The sequence below is a fragment of the Lates calcarifer genome, linkage group LG4, assembly GCF_001640805.2.
Source record: "Lates calcarifer isolate ASB-BC8 linkage group LG4, TLL_Latcal_v3, whole genome shotgun sequence".
Classification (NCBI taxonomy): Eukaryota; Metazoa; Chordata; class Actinopteri; family Centropomidae; genus Lates; species Lates calcarifer.
Window position 1 is genome coordinate 5,612,576 of NC_066836.1, and position 19,082 is coordinate 5,631,657.

At 40.9% G+C, this 19,082-nt stretch overlaps 1 protein-coding gene and 1 long non-coding RNA gene across 2 annotated transcripts in view; one reads left to right on the forward strand and one right to left on the reverse strand.

Moving 5' to 3' along the window:
• Nucleotides 1–2,716: 2,716 nt before the first annotated feature.
• The window catches only part of ak5 (adenylate kinase 5), a 69,163-nt gene continuing 52,797 nt past the window's right edge, over nucleotides 2,717–19,082 (forward strand). Inside the window, exons 1-5 of the mRNA XM_018678079.2 lie at nucleotides 2,717–3,088; nucleotides 4,470–4,656; nucleotides 6,774–6,941; nucleotides 9,549–9,721; nucleotides 15,041–15,154. Coding sequence (XP_018533595.1) covers nucleotides 3,029–3,088; nucleotides 4,470–4,656; nucleotides 6,774–6,941; nucleotides 9,549–9,721; nucleotides 15,041–15,154 — 702 coding nt within the window. The 5' untranslated portion in view covers nucleotides 2,717–3,028. The remainder of the gene's footprint in view (nucleotides 3,089–4,469; nucleotides 4,657–6,773; nucleotides 6,942–9,548; nucleotides 9,722–15,040; nucleotides 15,155–19,082) is intronic.
• Nucleotides 7,656–19,082, reverse strand: part of LOC108884268 (uncharacterized) — a 61,473-nt gene continuing 50,046 nt past the window's right edge. The window contains exons 2-3 of the long non-coding RNA XR_001961018.2: nucleotides 9,112–9,185; nucleotides 7,656–7,862 (exon numbers count right to left, since the gene is read on the reverse strand). This is a non-coding gene — a long non-coding RNA (uncharacterized LOC108884268). The remainder of the gene's footprint in view (nucleotides 7,863–9,111; nucleotides 9,186–19,082) is intronic.

Sequence of the window (19,082 nt, forward strand, 5' to 3'; positions counted from 1 at the left end):
TTTTTAACAGGTAGAAAAAAAGAGGCTTGTCAAGGTCACACTTTGCTGCTCCTTCTCTGAGTCATAAGCCAAGACATTTTATAGGAAAACATCACTATTTAAAGATGTCACTGACATGTACTGAAGATCATCACAGCCTGTTTGTCCCTTTTGTGATGATTTATTCATTGTTTTAAAACATATAATAAAATGGAATATGGGTCAGTAAATATTTCTGTTTAGCCTTTTGTGGTACATGGTCATAACAATCATGCATAACAAATACATGTAGTACACGTAGTGCCTGTATATTATAAAATCTTGCTCAACTCATGAATACATACATAAAAGTTAGTTGCAAGTGAAGAAAATTAGATAATTTACTCCTTTAAACCCCTATAAGTACACATGCTTCTGGACATACATTTCTCATTATTAATATACAGTTGTAATAGTCCTTTTTAAAAAACAATTTGTCACCATCACTACTCTGAATTTACATACATTTACATACAAGTGTGGGGGAAAATATTAAATATTTTAATCTTTAATCAATTTAATACTGATGGACCGGTGATGATAAGATTTCTGAGAGTGAGTAGCAGCAGCCCTGTGCGGTTATCGGTTATCAGACGATGCAGCCTGTGTATGAGAGACTTATCATTGCATGGACAGATACAGAATTCTTCAGAGAGTGAACAAATAGAACCATGATTGTAATTAATGTCTTTAACTGCAGATACAGGGCATTTTAGATGCACTCAGTGGGACAGCATAGGACAATTATTTCATGGACTTGCAAACTGGATTTAGTTCTGCGTGTTATTTAATTTCAGCTGCAGCAAACATGCTCATATTCCTGCGAGGTCACCATCCAGTCGCCTATGGATCCATGTCTCCCTCTAGTTTTTTGGTTACGTTTCCTTTGGTAAAGGAAAAGCAGTCCTTTCTGTGTATGTTTCATCGTGGTGTTACAACATACTTGTTTACGGCTGCATGTTTTTATATTATAGGACCATTAATCTTTAAGTGTGATACTTCAGGGGTTACAGTATACCACTGACTGTGATTATAGCTGCTACACTAACGAGAGAAAGAAATTCAGATTAGACATTAAATGGTGCTGACAGCTTCATATTCACGTTCTCCCCAGCTAATTGATAAAGGCCTCGGTAATGAGAAGTGACAGGCAGCAGATGTCAAAATGCATGTCATGTTGCTGCAGTATCCCAAGTGTCTGGGAGTCCTGTCCTAAGGTGAAGCTGTGAAAAAAACACACATATCCTTCATGCAATTCTAATGTAACATTACAGCACAGCACAGTGAGCAGAAGGTCTGCTGGAAAAGCAGCATCCAAATCAGTTTTGACACAACCACTTTAATCCTCCGGACGTCTCCTTCTTCTGCTACTTTTTGACCTGCAGCATCACCCTCTTTGTCCGCACAGAGATCATCATAGTAATGTCCTCCTCCAAATAGAGGGGAGAAAAAAAAATGGAAACGCAAGGATGGTGCTCCAACAAAACAGTTCTCAGTCGCATAAATTTAATCATTATTCCATTTTCAATCCATGAATTAGCATTTTACTGTCATGCTGTTTTGTCCTCGGCAGAGACAGATTCTTGGTCATGCATGAAATGTTATTCAGATGGAATGATCATCACTCTCTAACACAGTCATGTTGCTGAACTAATCTGATGTTGTTCTGTGATATAACCAACAAGGAGACTAAGAGTCAGCTGTCCAGTTGTCAAGAGGATTAGCAGCCTATAAGGACCAAATCCTATGGGACAAACCAGGAAATCAAATTGGCCTATTCCTGGGTTGGCTAAAAAAGCCTCACTTGTGTGACCTTTGGAAAGTGGAATTCACCTTTTGCTGAGCCGTTCGTTTCTATTGTGTAACCCAAAATAAAGATATACATTGTTATGCAAGTCAAGCTTGCCTCATTGTACAGTCTGTAACGCACTTAATCAAACACTTCTGGAGCACTGCAGACTTTGGTTGTGATAGATTTGTGATAATAAAGTGATTTAGGTCACATTAGTTTTATTTACTAGACTCAGATAGTGAATGTAAAGGTACAGCGTGACAAATAAGGAGTTAAATATACTGATGTAGGCCATGAGGTGTGGTTGTAAGCTTCAGAGAGGCAAAGTAAGTGGACCTTGGCGACTCTGTATGTGACATTTTCTGATGGAGGACGGTCCCAGTGTTTGCAAGCAACTTATATTTAGCATTGTAGTGGTGGCAGTATTCAGAGCTTTTACTTAAGTAAATACTACAACACAAAAATACTCCATTACAAGTAAAAGTACTTAAGTATCAGGAATAAAATATACTATATTTATTGTCCTGGAGGGCAGATTTGTTTGTATTTAACAAGTAACATTCGACACAATTATATGTATTATTAGATCAATATTATTGATCAATAATATACTACTGGACAGTTTAATCCATAACAATAACTGATCAAAATCTTTAAATGTAATTTTTTAATGGAAAACGTGAGGCGTAACTCCAGCTGTCAGATCAATATAGTGGAATAAAACTGTAGCAGAAGAACAAGTGAATGAAAGTATTTGAGTAAATATACTTCCTTACTTATCATCACTGTATCACCACAGCATACCTCATGACCGTTTTACAATTACTGATTCTAATCAGCGCCAAGTGAACGAGTGAAAAACGCCAAGTAGAGGCGGTGCGTGCTCTCTTTAGGCACACAACAGCGCGCAACCTCTGTGCCAACGTCAAGGCACACACACCGTGCGCGCTGGAGGCAGAGCGCTGTGGGAGGGGAGGACGGACGAGCCGCGCATCCGCATCACCGAGGAGAGGGGTGGCGCGGTGGCAACTGCCTGCAGGAATCCAGTTGTAAAGTCCACACACGAGGCGAAAAAAATGCGCTGAGGGTAGAAATCTGTCTGGATCTCGGTTGCTGAGCAAAGACTACCGCACTGAGACACCTGAAGGAGAGAGAGAAGAAGAAAAGAGAGAAAAACGCTCCGGACAAGTTGTGATTTCAGAAGAAATCCGACTGGAGATGAATACCAACGATGCCAAGGAGTATCTCGCACGGCGGGAGATACCTCAACTATTTGAGGTGAGAGACGGTGTGCCGCTTTGTTGGGGATGAGATGATCGGACTACAGTATGTGCAGATTTGACTGTGTTTTCTCCCCCACATTTTCTTTATTTTACATCGATGCGTTTCAGAGTCTGGGTGAAGATCTCTCTGATATGTAGCACATCTTGTTATGGTTGAGGTGCGAATGCCACGCGAGTCTGTCTGAAGACAAATCCTGGTCATTCATAATTTTACAAACTGCCTAAAACTGTCTTTACAGTGATGTATAATCCTAATTACGGTCCAACTGCACCGGTTCCTCTCCTCCTGCGTTTAATTGGGGTGAGGCAGTCTGTATACTCTCAACTGGAAGCTGCATTCTTCAAGTACTGTGACAGAGTCTATTATACATTTTAGAATTAATGAAGATATGATAATATGACTCTTGACACAATGAATATTTATGATATATTTGTGGTAGGCAGACATGAAAGTATTAGAAAGTATGAGAGGTTGTCTAAAAATTAATATTCCTGTAAACGCTTCATTGACAGTTACGGGATTATTATGCAATCAAAGATAATGCCATGAGGCACAATAAGGCTGGCACAAAACTCACTTTCAACCACCACAGACAGACACAGTATGAGAAGTTACAGGGATACAATAATGAAATATAATATTCATTTTCCTGAGGGGCCAGTAAATTGGCTCATCCACTTAATTAGACTCAGTTCTGAGTGCAGTGCAGCTAATGTATGCAAGCAATCACCGCCTGTTTATTTACAGGCAGTTCAAATTACACTGAGCAGTGAAGTGACACATTATCATCATAACTGGAATGTCATTTTACTGCTTACAATTGCTGCTCATACCAAAGTGTATTCATTATCCATCAGCTAAATAAGCACCATCAGATTGTTTTCAGCTGGGAGCAGCTTTCTGGTTTCGTGCTGGGTGGTGGGAGGAGGGTGGAGGTGAAGTCCCAGAGGAAGGTATTGTTTTAAAACATTCAGGGTCCAGGGGTGGGGGGGGGAGCCCACGTCACATAAACATACACTTGACTTGTATTTTGGCAGGGAGCTGGTTCTCACATTCATCACAGTCGCTGGCTCTCCTCCATGACAATAACAAATGTGGTCATCGGGGCTCTGTGTTCATTCGCCAGCATGAGTCCAAATTTCATGGGCTTCTGACAAAATGAGATGTTTTTTTTTTTTTTGTTCCCCTGGTGGAGCCGAGCCAAAGCAACCAGATCTGCACTTGAAAACTTCATCTCATTAACGGCGGGCTGCTCTGCACCGCTGCTGCCACTCTGTCACACAAAAACAACAACAACAACAAACAAAGATGGAGCGATGCCGGAGCAGACACCTCCTCCCTCACACTTACTCTCCATCTTCGCTGTTTTCTCCAGAGCCTGCTGACAGGTTTGATGTACTACCGGCCCGATGACCCCATCGACTACTTGGAGGGCTGTCTGAAGAAAGTCAGGGAGCTCGGAGGAACAGACAAGGTGCGATGGGACACCTTTGTGGGCCAGGAAAAGAAGTCCCTTCCCCCTCTCAACGGGGGCCAATCACGCAGGTCCCTCTTCAGAAATGGTGAGCGGTGAATGCTCAATGTACAGTTCAGCAAAAAACTTCAATAGTTATATATAAAATTTCCTGCTTACGTTTGTTGTATGTGATAATAAATGTATTTTCTGTTGATTTAGAGCTGTTGTTATGGACGAAACACGCATTTAAAGACATCTCATCTGACTTTATTTACTATTATCTAACATGTTACCGACTAAACTATTAAGTGACAAGCTTTTCTGCAGATTACAAACAACAGTCATTAGTTGCAGCCATAAAACACAGCCAATTCCACGCCTTTGCACTGTGTTTTATCCCATTATTGTTATGGAACATCCTCTGTTACTGGGGGCAAAGAAAAAGCTGCAAACTAGGAGCCAAAATATATATAGATACTGGCACTTTGCTTCTGTCTGAGAATACTGGCAGCAGTACACCTTCCTCTCTCACACAACCAGGACCAAAGCAGCTCAGTGTCTGAACAGGAAATGGTGTTGACATTTGTCCTGTACGCTCATGAGCCCTGTCGTACATACATTGTTCAAACCATTGTGCTAGAAGAGTACTAGAAGAGGTTTACAGCGAGCTGAGGATAGGAGGCTTTTTTTTTCTTCCCCTCTCCAGCTACAGTGTGAGGCGCAGCTGTGTGCATCACTTCTCTCAGATAGATTTAGTTTGCAAAACAGTGCCAGAAGCATTTGGGACACCCACAAACACACCATGTCCACAACACCAGCGACAAATGTTCCCACTGCCAAACTGTTGAAATCAACATGTTCAAACACAGAACCCAGTGTGCAGATCACAGCCTAGAACATACCTGTGCTGCCTTCACTGACCTGTGAATTTATTGGCTGTTACTATACAGAAAATGACGAATGAATATGTGAAATTAATTATTAATCTGAATCCATTCATCACATATCGATACGTCCAACTGATACTGAAAGTACTGCAGATGCAAAACTTGGATCAAATTTGCAAAGCAAACTTCTCATCTGCGGCTCTTGTATGCTAATGACATTTGCGATTTTATTACTCCTGTTTTAAATCCAAACATTCACTTCTTTGTTCGATGATGCATGTGAAGCAGAGTTCAGAGCAGCTGAGCATGAGAAACAAACAGAGTAGTTACGTGTGTGTGTGTAAGTAAAAACTTTGTCTACAGGTGTTTCTCTTATACCACACGACTGCACAGATACGTAGAGATACTATTTATAAAGCAGAAGCCTTCACAGTCAGGAAGATGATACAATATGCGTTTAGGAGAGAGCTCTGCTTTTAGAAATTCTTGCGTTTTGTAATATTTGTGCCTGTAAACTTTGCTAGTTGTAGCTTTAAGCCGCTGGGAACTGCAGCCTTAATCAGGGTTAGAGATTTCCTCGTGCTCCCCTCTCGGCTGATAGCTGAAGCTCAGAGCTCCCATGTTTTAAAATGTTTGCCAGGAGGAACTGCTGCTCCTGCTTCTTAAATTTGCTTTTCTTTTGGCTGATTTATGTGTTAAAAATGTCAGCAGGGAAAAAGTAAACCTTTGGATTCAGGCAGTTGGCACTGCATTAGTTGTAATTTGCAACCTTTCTGTGTGTTTTTTATAAATTGTTTTCATCTTAATGAGAGCAATTTATGTGTTTGGCTAAATTGTTTGCATGAAACAGCTCCTCTGTTCTCCTCAGACTCAACAAAACCTCGAATTCCATCTCAGATGCATGAGCTGTTGTTGCAAAAATAATATGATCAATACCATCCTCAGCACTGTAATTTATAACAGAGTAAAGAGATGATATTGGTACTGCACCTAAATTATAACAGCTCTGCTCCCTTGGAAAAGCACACAGTGATGAGTTCTTTCTTTGGTGAATGTGTTATAATCAATGCTTACATCTCAGAGACAGCTGTATAAATGCCAAACTGAATAAACCATCTCCTTTTGGATTCATCACCCTGATGAATTTATGTCAAATTTAATGTCTGGCTGTTAAAACATGACTTTTTTGGGAGGTTTTTGTTGAGATTTGAAATAATGTGACAGCTTCACTCTGTAAAGTGACTGACAGCATGAAATTAAAGCACAATCTGTCTGTATTTTAAAAGATTAGACTAATTGGTTCTCATCTCTACCTTTGTATGTGTGTGTGTGACAGTGTTGCCCGACAGTCCCAATTTTCCCTACAGACGGTACGACCGCCTCCCTCCCATCAGCCAGTTCTCCATCGAGAGCGACTCAGACCTGTCAGAGACGGCGGAGCTCATAGAGGAGTACGAGGTGTTCGACCCGTCGAGACCACGACCCAAAGTCATCCTCGTCATCGGTAAAGGACCAGCACGACATGCGAAAACACAAATATCAAAACTATGAATACACGCACACATCACACACGACACAAGAATAAGGAAACTTTGAGGCGAAAATGAGGGACGATCTATTTCCTGTTGCTTCAGCTGATGTTGATGATTTGCAGCACTCAGATTTCTTCTGAGTCATGTTTTCCATTAGATAACACACATCAGTTAAAGATCCTTTCATGTGTAAACACAGCAAAACAAGCAGCCAGTGTCTCTTTATTGCCTCTGATGAGAGTTTTAACCATGTATATAAAAAGGTCACCAAAAACACAAAACAGAAGTGTACATTTGCCTCAGTGACGAAAATACTAAAAATACTAAAAATACTTGGCCTGGATGGGAATCTACGACTCTGGGTGTGTGTGTGTGTGTGTACACTAGCAGTGTGTTTTTCCTGGTATTTTGAACGGGCCCAACCTCTCTCTGTTAGTATCAGCGGGGGAGATCTTGTTGCATGTCACTCACTGTGTTAGACACTCACGCTCTCCTAATCTGATTTCCTTGATGGGCCTGCATTAACCTGTCAAATATATTCATTAATCTTATAAACGAAGTGCGGCAGCTGCACAGTGAGAGCAACGACACTGGTCGAAGCTGGACCCGAAAAAGGCTCCTATTTAAAAACCTCTCTTTAAAATAGTTCATTTAAGGTTTTAAATAAGCAAGAAAACGACTTCAGAGTCTGCAAAAGCTTTAATAGCGTGTTTTTCCTTTGGTGTGTACCTGGGATGCTCGCGCTGCCTATAATGTGGATGATAGTTATTTGTCCTCGCAGCACAAAGCCACTTCCTGTCTTGTCTTTGTGAGCACATTGTGCCCTATTTTAAAGGGGAAAACAGGATGGCAGCAGCTGTCATCTCTTTGGAGGATCATGGCACATGTTTCGTCTGTCAGGTTCCCACGAAGAGAGAGAGAGAGAGAAACAGACTGACAAAGACACGTGTGGTCAGGAGGAGGCTGGGAGGGGACTGGGTCGAACATTACAAAACACTAAGTGCACATTTTGCTAAATGCATATCAGGGCATCTCTCTTACTCACCCACCCCTTCTCCCTTCTGCAAAACTTTCATTCTATCTTCTTTTTTCCCAGCGCCTTTATACGTGACAAGAATATTTTGTTAAATCTATGGGCCTCTTTCATGCAAGACATTTGGCGTATGAATAATCATGGCTGCCTTCCAGTTGGGTGCGCTAGTTTGAGGGGACTGATACTAGACTCACATGGCTCTCTGGCCCATTTACAGTATCTAACTGAGGGATCTTTGGTGTTATCAGTTGCACCTGTACTTCTTTTGCCAAAATGTCTGCCATGAAAAATGTGTCCCATTCATTTCCCTCATTTATAAAAATAAAATTAAAAGTAAAAATGCACTTATTCACTAAGCTCTCTTGGCAGATTGATACCTCTCTGGCATCAAACTTCATCCTAGCAGCGCCAATGAACAAATGAAGTAAAAAGCTGTTAATGCTAACATCAGCTCTGTGGCTGTAGCAAAAACGTTAACCCTGACTATAAATCCTGATTATTAATCCTGGTTGTTAAACTGACGCTGGATACCTGCAGGATACTTTTCACACAGTTACAAGCGTCACCTGGAGCTCAGCGCACATTTAGAGACACATTTCAGTCACTTTGCTCAGTATTGGACTATGATTTAAATCCAAACAAATGATATGTTAGCAATCACTGATAAGTAATGATTTTCCTCACTGGGGTGCACAGTCTTCTCCTCATCCCTAAAAAAAAAAATCATTTACGATGGAAACACCGTGGTGGAATAAATTACAGACGGCACAGCTTGTTCTCCGACTAATTTCACTTCACTCTGGCCTGGCTGTCAACCAGCAGCGATTTTGGAGCCGTTGACATTTCTATGGTAACAGTAACATCTCTGAAATCCTGGAACGAAATGTTTTGAAATTGTCTTTCTATCAGCAAAGCAGCATTCAGGATGTCAGATGGCTTTTACAGGCACTTACTGTACACAGGCCTTTCACAAACTCACAGCAAGCCTATCCTGCACCATTAAGATGTTCCTGCTAATAACTGGTCAGTTTAAATCCAAAATATCAACTTTCTATGCGCTGATCTTTAAAAACTAATATGACACACAGGCTATTCAGATTAATATTTACCAAACTGTGCAGCATCAAGCCACTGAAGAGCTGTCTTCTCTCGTCATCACTCCTCTGCACATCCTTTTTTCCTGCTGAAATACAGAGAAAAAAAAGAGGATTTGTTAGCAAATGTAGGAGGTTCACACATACCTGTTTCTCTCACCCCCCCCCCATCCCCTCCACATGCCCTTCTCCCCCGCCTACTCTTGCAAAATACACACCGGCAGTAACACACAGTCACGCAGAGAGACACAAACACCCTCTCACACATGTGCAAACACACACACAGTCTCACATAGTCTGGGTTTCTCTCACTAATACACACATGCGCCTACGCTAACACACCCACACGCATAATGTTTCACACTGACACAGACACATTTCACTCACACACACACACACTCATATACACAAAATCTCTCCCAAAACATCAACAGCTCTCCCTCTGTGCCTAGGTGGCCCTGGCAGCGGCAAAGGAACACAGTGCCTGAAGATTGCCGAGCGCTACGGCTTCCAGTACGTGTCCGTGGGCGAGCTGCTGAGGAAGAAGATGATCCACAACGCCACCAGCAACAGAAAGTGGAGCCTGATCGCTAAAATCATCACCAACGGAGAGCTGGCACCACAGGTAGCGGAGGAACAGAGAGGGAGAGAGGAGGGAGTGTGTGTTTGTGGGGAGAATATGAGAAGAGGGATGAGCGCTGAGTGCGTCCAGCCACTCGCAGGTCATTATCACAGCGTGCATGTAACAAGGGACTAATTAGCAGCATCCATATCACAAAGCGTGCTGGAGAGAGCGATGCTGTTCCAACTTATTAGCATCCTTCTTTGCAAGATAATGAATCTACTTGGGAAGAAAATGGGCACGGGCCACCGGTGGTTGTTTGTTCTCCACTCTATCAAACACCATAGAAAACATATGTGGAAGCCACACACACACTTCACTTTAATGTGTGTGAAACTGAGATTATTTCCTTGATTAAAATGTAGGTGTATATCCAAGGACAAAGGAAGAAACAATTATTCTAACAAATTACATATTATATATACGACACATTGAGTATTTTCTATGGTAGAATATATGTTTTGTTGCTCAGGAAGTGGAGCAGGTCATCTACTGATCATTTAGGCAAGCCATCCATCCAGCCATTAATATTATCTATACTGCTTATCCTGGATCCAGTCCCTGCTGACACTGGGTGAGAAGCAGGGTACGCCCCGGGCAGGTCACCACCAGTCCATCACAGGGCTGACACATAGAAACTAACAGACTCTAAACTCAAAGCTAGCTTTTTCTGGTGCTTTTCACTCTATTGTACAGACGTCTTCAGAGAATAGAGCTTCACATGTCATCACAAGGGTTAGTAAATGTCTTTGTATGTCAGTAGCTTGATGACACCTAATGAAGTTCTGAGATACGGTCAAAAGTTCTGGAAAAAGACACGACCAAGAAATGAATATTATTCTTTTAACAACATCTTTGTTTGCTTTTTTGGTGATGGATCTGATAAGATGGATGATTACAGATCTAAAGCTAATTTCAACTAAATTAAAAGCAGATTTTCTCAGTCTACTAAAAATGAACAGAAACCAGGGCTGTCATGAACAATGATAATAAACTTACAGGGCACGGAGAGACAACTTAATACAAGTCTATAAAAAATAGCTCATAGTAGAAACCTGAGGCAGCAAAAAGGGAGGAAATATCGACAGTCTCAACTCTGCTAGCAGAGTTATGGTGCAGGATCTGAGGTTGAGTGCAAGTGCTGTGTGGGCACAAAAGCTCACAGATGTATAAGACACACCATAGATGGTATAATTAAAATGTATTATACACTATCAGTGTTCATGTGAAGTTCATTGACTTAAAGTTGCAGAAGCATGAATGGACTTTAACCTCATATTTTGTGCATCCTCGTGCTCATCCATCCTGATCATTATCACATTTAAAGAAAAGTCTTTGTAAGCCTCTTTCGGCTTTAGTACAGTGTTTAGTTTTAGAATACATCCCGTCACACTAAAGTATGTCACTAATGCTACTTTAGCTTTAGTTTGGTTTCTATAAGGACCAACCCTCCCTAAAAATAACTAGATTCCCTCCTTCCATCTATAAAGAGTTAATCTTATGTATTAAAATGGCATAAAACAGCATAAGTGCCTGGTTTTCTGGATGCATTATAATGAAAACACCTGAGAGGGAGAGGGGTATCTTTAGTGTCAGCCCAGGCATTATGATGCATTGGCGATCCGGTGAGGTTCGCAGACATCATGCCCCCTCCTGCTTCGTGACTGTCGGTTCTGAGCTCGTGTCCCCCCATGAATTATCTTCAATAAGTGTCTACGTCGCCATTTATCATCCCTTCATTGCATGTCTGGCGGCACAACATCGCCTCTCCCTTCTGGCTGTTCACCAGGAACCGGTGAGATAAACAGCAAAGTAGGCCAAGCTCCAGACGTATTAGATATCATGAAGTGACTTGTGGCTGTTAGGCATTTAATTTCCTGCCATTACTAGTTTAGCAAAGCAGATTAGAATTTGGTTTCTTAATGATTCTGTATGTAATGATGACAGGAAGAGGCAAAATATGGCTGTTATTTGAGAGCCTGGCTTGTGTAAATATTGTTTTATGATGTGCTGAGAGACAGATTAATGATTCACAGCTTGTTTTTTCATAGTTGTTTACTATGTTGTTTACTTTGAGAGTTACGCTAAAGTTTGACATTGTGGGAAATACACTCATTCACCTTCTTGCGAAGAATTAGATGTGAAGATTGATACCATTCATATATCTATCTGTTTAGCATGAAACTACAGCAAGGAGATGGTTAGCTTAGCTTAGCATAAAAACTGGCAACAGGGGGAAACACGTAGCATGACCTGCACAGAAAATCTAGCAGATAACAACCAATAACATCACAACTTTTGGTTTTTGTGCAGACTAAAAATGCTATAGGTACGTTTTTGCTATTGCTACATACCCAACGTTAGCATTAACAACTACTTAACCATTCTAGAGCAAATCTTGAGAGTTCAGCATCAGATGTTACTCCTTTACTCGCCAAGAGTTGTCTTGACTGTTTTGCTTCTAGGTCTATCACTTCTTTTATTGTGCTGACGTTAGCATGCTAACAGCTAGCCCCCAGCTGGCACATCTCATCACTTTCCAATTGTGACTCACGGTAGTGTCCATTCTACACTGAAGAAGTAGCTCTGCTCTGAGGGCATATTATAACCTCTTGTACTGTAAACGCGACAATGTCTGAGGCTTCTGGCTCCCAGCAAGAAACCATATTCAGCAGCAGAGAAAACTGACATATAGTCCTTTAACCAAACAAGATATGATATTATCTTTAGAGAGGCAAGTCGGCTGATTTTTAGATGGAGCGATGCTAATTCTTTCCCCGTGTTTCTAGTCTTTTTTGCTAAGATAAGCAAATTGACTGCTGGCTCCAGCTTTATATTTAACAGACAGATGTGAAAGTGGCATCAATCTTCCCTTCTAGAGTTAGATGAGAAGTACTTGTGGGGGGAAAAAAAAGTCACCCATGCATATCCTCTTGTAGTCTGGAGTACTGCAACTGTGCTCAACTGTGAAGCCATTTCAGCGCTGCATGTAATTCAAAACACAGAGAGTACACAGCATCACTTCACTGACTCTTGAAGTTCTTGCTGTTGTCTGCAACTCACTGCAGGTCGTATGACTCAGTGTATCTCTGAACCTGTGTTCTCTCAGAAATCCCACAGGTCATCTCATAAGAGGCTCTCAGTTGTTCAACAGTCTGGTCTAAAATTAAAGACAGAGAGCACTTTTACTTTTATATCCTCAGACTGTGGAAAAATCTTCACGTTATGACAGATTCAGTGCCTTTTTCACCACCAACTCAAGACCCTGACTACTGTGTGGTCCTTTAGAGCAACTTAAAATTATTTTTTATGATGTGCTCTCCATATTAGATACTTGTACTATACAGTATATCATGCACTATATATTTACTTCACATCACATGAACTTCAAATGGTATAATTCTGCACCAGAAAAATTGACTTGCTCAGTTTTCCAAGCTCTTTATGGAGCCAGTCCACTGTTTCACCATATTTAATTAAATGTTTTTGCAGCTGCCTCCCTTGTGCAATGCATTGTGAGGCAATATCGTCCATCAACAGTGCACTAAAACCTCAGATCAACTGGTCATTTCTGGTGTCAACACACTACAACTCAAAACCCTGACAGTTCATTCTTAACCTTGGAAACAGCAGCAGCAAACTATCCCAACTCAAGGTCCATTTACTCACTAGCTGCACAGCTAGCAGGTTCAACATTAGCACTTGTTTGGAACTGCAGATGTTCAAACTTTCCATTTTTCTGTCTCACCAGCACATGCAATTAGTTTTTTTTAGTCCTAAAGGTGTTAATTGGAAGTTTGAACATCTGCAGTCTCATCCAAACTCAAACACTACTGAGCGCTGATGAAGTGTGGCTTGGAGACACAGCTTATATGTTATATGTATGCAAAGACTGGACTGGCACTCTGGCTGAGTAGACCTGCAACCATTAGTCAGTCAAACGATTAGTTGACTGATTGCTAATTAATTAATTTCTTTGAGTTTTGGGACGTTGGCCGGACAAATTCAGACATCTGAAGACGTCACCTTGGGCTGCAGGAATTCATCTGTCAGGGAACCTTTTATTTTTTGATATTTTATAGACAAAATAATCGATTGGTGAATTGAGAAAATAACGGGCAGAATAAGTGACAATGAAATAATTGATAGTTATAGCTACATACTACACTTTATATATATAACGCTATATCTGCAAGTGATGACTTAAATTGACAAATGATTCATAAGAGTCCCAAATCTCATTTTACTGCTCAGTATAAAGTCAGCTACTGAGTGTCTGTCGTATGGGGAATAGTGAACGAGTGAACACTGGAGAGGTTTGGGATACAGTTTTAATGATGATTCTCTCCAGCTGCTTGTCTGTTGTATTATTATTGGTACATTGCTGTAGATGAACTCTCTCTGTTGGAGTCAGAGATGATTGTCTGCTGCCTGGCGTTCCTGTGAGAGCTCAGACATGAAGCCACGTAGAGCATCACAGGGCTTTTCTTAGATTAGCTTTTCTCATTTTATCTTACACGCACACACATTAATCTGTTCGATGGAATTGAGATTATGTTTAATCTCTGCATAGTCTGTCCGGGCCACTGCTCACACTCTGTGGTTGGAGGGAAATTAAACGTCTGTGTTAGTCAGCATCGGGCCACAGCCATGGCCCCGCAGATGTTATTTTTAGATCGGAGCATTGCTCATGTATCTCTGCCATATCGTATGATGCGTTCTGCCCGGAGAAATACATCCGAACATGCTGACCTCCTCCAGCCATGAGGAAGTAAGCGATGCTGAGCGATTCTGGCACTCTCTGCCCTCAAGTGCACTCACGACAGTCGTTCTGCTGCAATCAAGAATATTAAAGTACAATTGGAAACAGACGAATTATATTGTGAGATTCTCCAACGAGCTGGCGTAGTTTTCCATTCACCTTATTTATGGCTCTAAATCAGCTGCTCATTATTAATTTTCAAGGGGTTTTAACAAGTCTAAAACCTTGATGAATCTACACTGGGAACTGAAACTGATCTCCTCATTCATGCTATTATAAATTATAATTACAACTATAAACTTCTTTTGCTTCATAATTTGGAGCAGACATGCCTTGTGACAAATCATTTTTGGCATTTAAAATTAAATGTTAAATGTGAGAAATCCACTCCTCTGCCTCCTTGTTGAGTTAATATGTTTTGATCAAAAATCCAATGAACTCCCTGCAGATATGCTAACTGTGTTATCAAGCAGAAATCTTGTTTATTGCCCTGACACAAACTGAGGCACCAAGAAGTGATGATAATCATTAATCATGTTGCTGTTTTTTTTCTTTCCCAGGAGACCACAATAACTGAGATTAAGCAGAAGATTATGAAGATCCCAGATGCTAACGGCATCGTCATAGATGGGTTCCCACGAGACGTCGGACAGGCCCTGTCCTTCGAGGACCAGGTGAGTTTCTATCAGGATTTTACTTCCAGATGCTAGGTATCTCTGATCGTCTGAGAGCAGGGAAGTCACAACTGCTGGGTTGTTTTCACACACAAAAATGTGGTAGAGCTGTGAATCAGTTCTGTAACTTGTCTTGGTGACAAACCTTTCAACACTGGTGAGTTCTGCAAACATGGAGAACAGAGGAAGTGTTTTCTTTTGAGTTTTGACCAAGTCTTTGTATTTTCTCTAGTCCAAATATAAACTAGACACTATGATTCCCCTGCTGTACGTGATGACAGTCACCATCAATGTGTCATTCAGACAAATACTTGTCACATGATGTTTTTCCTTTCGGCATCTGGACAGGTTTCAGAGTCGACATTGTTATTTTTGTTGGTGTAGATGCAGCAAAAGTTCTTATCTGTGTGTCCAACAAAGAACTATTCAAGTGGCACCTGCCACAAGCCAAATATGTAAATGACCTGGTTGCACACCACGCACTGGAGCTGTTATCTCTCTGGTTTTATCTACCGTAGCGTGAGATCTAAGGAGGGCAGCATTCGTTGCTCAGTGGTTTGACTCGCACCACCAGGGTTTGATGTTTTTAATATCAGAAGCTGCTCAGCGTCTGGAGGTCACTGTCAGGGCATTTAGACAATGAGCAAACTGATAGAAATTTAGACAAATAAGACTTGAATTATAACACTGAAGTCTAACTGATACTGAATTCACTTCACCTCCTGTGTGAAGAAATATGAACTGAGATGACAGCTTTACCATTTAACACCTTATAATTTTTATAAACATGTCATATTCATGGAAACAGTGTCGAAGCTACAGGCCTCTGGGTGGTTGTTTTCCATGGCAGCAGCTGACTTTGACATTTAAGAGCTGAAGCTGTTAGGAGACAGACGCACTGTCAACTTGTGTGATGTGCTGATTGGAAAACATCAAAGCCCTTTTTTCAAGTCCACACAGTGTTGGTTTTGTACTGCTGGTGATTTAAGTCCCACAGCTGCGTGTAATATTTGCTGTGTTGCCGAGAAAAAGTAGCTAAAGTGACGGTCACAAATGACCAGTATCTACAGGATGAGTTTGAACCACAACTTCACGTTCCCTGGAGAACTCTTATTCTTATGCAGAATAATAATAAAATCAGAAATAAAATAAGCCCTAAAGTCAAAATATAATATTTATATCGATTTCACAGCAAAAATTAACCTTAATTTCAGTCTGACTTAAAATGAAACCCCTAAAAAAACAGGCTCAAGGACACCTGGGGTGCTCAAAATGAGGAATCATGGAATCTCATTATTCTCAAATTTCCCTGAAGGTATCACAAGAAGAAAAGTTTCATTAGAGTTTTACCATAACATAACAGACATAATTTATTTAGTTCAGATCTAAATCAGCAGTTTCCCCATATGAGTCCCTGTAGAGAGATTTTGGCAGCAGGATCTGCAGCGGGCCATTTTTCTTTTCAAAGATACTGACTGATGGAATTCGGGTAATGTTTTATTTTCTCATTTAACGACAGAATATACAGTATTATGGACTATTTGCACCTGAAATATGAGCTATAAAGCCATCAGTGTGCTTGCAGTGTAAGGTTGAGTGTTTGACCTCATCTGGTGTGTAATATTTTATGTCAGCACTGACCCTGAGTTCACGCCGTTAACACTAACAATGCCTTAAATCACCATGTTTCAGCTGCTGCTCCTGCTGATCAGCTATTCAACAGTGAAATGCCTGATTTCCATTTCACTGCCGCGTCAATGCTCAGTGTTCCTGAAACGCGCAGGTAAGCGGCACTCTGAGCGAGGACTCTGCCCCAAGAGTGGTGCACTGGTTCTGCCTTTTTGTTGTGAAACATGTGGACTATCTCGTGTGTCCTTGAGCAAGACTAAGAACTACATGGACAAGGTCACTCTGGATGTTTTGACCTGTGTCCTGAGGTTTACTGAGGCCAGCTTTGCCAGGAAAAAAGGCAGCATTTTAAGCCTTGAAGAGGATGTTAATACGCAAAGCAAAGATAAACGTTAACAGATGCTCATAAAAATGTTATGCTGACAACATGACAGCAAAATAAATAGTTTATAGTAGTGTTTTTGTCCAAGCAGGAGCCCCATAATGGAAATATATCCCTTACACTTGAGCAGCCAATTCTGTGACACAACGGTCGATTGCTTTTAGGGGGATTGATTCCCTTTATCACATTTAAACTCACTTAACATTTATCAGCTTTTAAATGAGCACTCATTGACTTTCAGAGTGATTGGGGAATGGGTTGGAGGTCTATCTGGGTCAGCGTGAGTCAAGACTGACTTTATAAATCTAGTCATTTTAGCTACATTACGAGGGACGAGATGGATGGACATCAGAGTCTCGATTCCCATTTGGACAAGATTGAATGTGTTCCACAGTAACTACACTCACTGTTCCTGATTTTTATTACAGCAGCTGATTTGTATTAAACTATTTAGTTTGTTTGACATTAAATCATTGATGGATGTGTGAGAAGTTCAAGAAGTTAATGTCATTGTTCACTTCTCCCAGGATCGTGTGAGTTTTACTGTTACCATCTCAAACCTAAATGGCTGAAATGGCAGCAGCATTTCTGCACATTCGTCGATCACCTGCGTGAGTTTAGAGACTGAATTTAGTCTGTAAGTTCACCTGTGTGCATCTTACCATGCTGAGTTGCACTGCCCACAAGCACCAATCAAATGATTAGCTCTTCACATTAGATTAGAAAGGGTTCAGTTTAGGTCAGTTTGTAAGTGTTTAATTGGAGATACACTCAGCACAAGATTAAAAAGAAAAGTCCTCCTCACTCATCACTCACCACTTATTTTACTTTGGCTCATTCAAGTGGTTCTGAATTATTTTTATGCTGAAAAGTGCAGTAATCTTAGACAGCATTATTTCAAGTTTTTGTGGAGAAACAATTCTTACAAACACAAGATCATGAATTTCTGCAGAGACCAGCTGTTATCCATGTCTGACAGAGTCTGTCACATGACCTGCACGTCCACTTGTATCAACTTCACCGAAGTTGTTTGATGAGGCTCTCTGCAGAAGTGAGCGGATATCAACTCATTTGTTTCGTTAATACGTCACTTGAGGAAGCACTGAAGCTGAGTGTGAATGTAAATATCAAACAGCATTACAGTCTGCAAACTGCGGCTCCCCAGCAGCGCTGAATGGTGATTAAATGGGTGTTTGTGGGCTCCTGCAGAGGAAACCAGATGGGACTCTTATGGAGGTATCGTTTAGAGAAAGATGGTGTTGAGCTTTATCTCGTCATCTTTCTAGTTAACCCGTGTAAATGGCTCATTAATGTAGGCAGCGAAGGCCAATCAGCTGGCTGCATAGAGTCTGACTGCTCCAGTTGGTTAACAACAACAACAACGCTGCAAAAAGCAATCTCTGCCTCTGGTATTGTGTTTCTTATTCCTCATTCCACGCCAATTACTGAGCAGACACACACACATATGCACATGCTGCATATATATAGTTCACGCTCACAATGCAGATTCATACACAAATATATAAAAGTACACGCACATATTTTCATGCACAAACTACACCCACAAAACATGTACTTTCACACACATGAAGTACACACAAGTCTGTCCGCACAAAGGCACACTCATGTATATAAACAGAAAAGGAATCTGTAAATGCAGAACAAACACGAACACAAGTGAGACTCGACGTGAACATGTTTTCAGATTTCCTTTGCAGTTAAGGTTTAAACTGTCCTGTTACATTAAATAAATACTGCTGTGGATTAATGAATCAGGATGAGTCATATTTTGAGCCGTGTTTTAAACAGTTGTGCCAGATTCGCCCACTGCAGGTATGATGAAGATTAGCCTTAGCATTCTCTAATTCATGCTATTAACTGCTGTTTTCCTCATGCATTTTTCAACACAGATTTCCT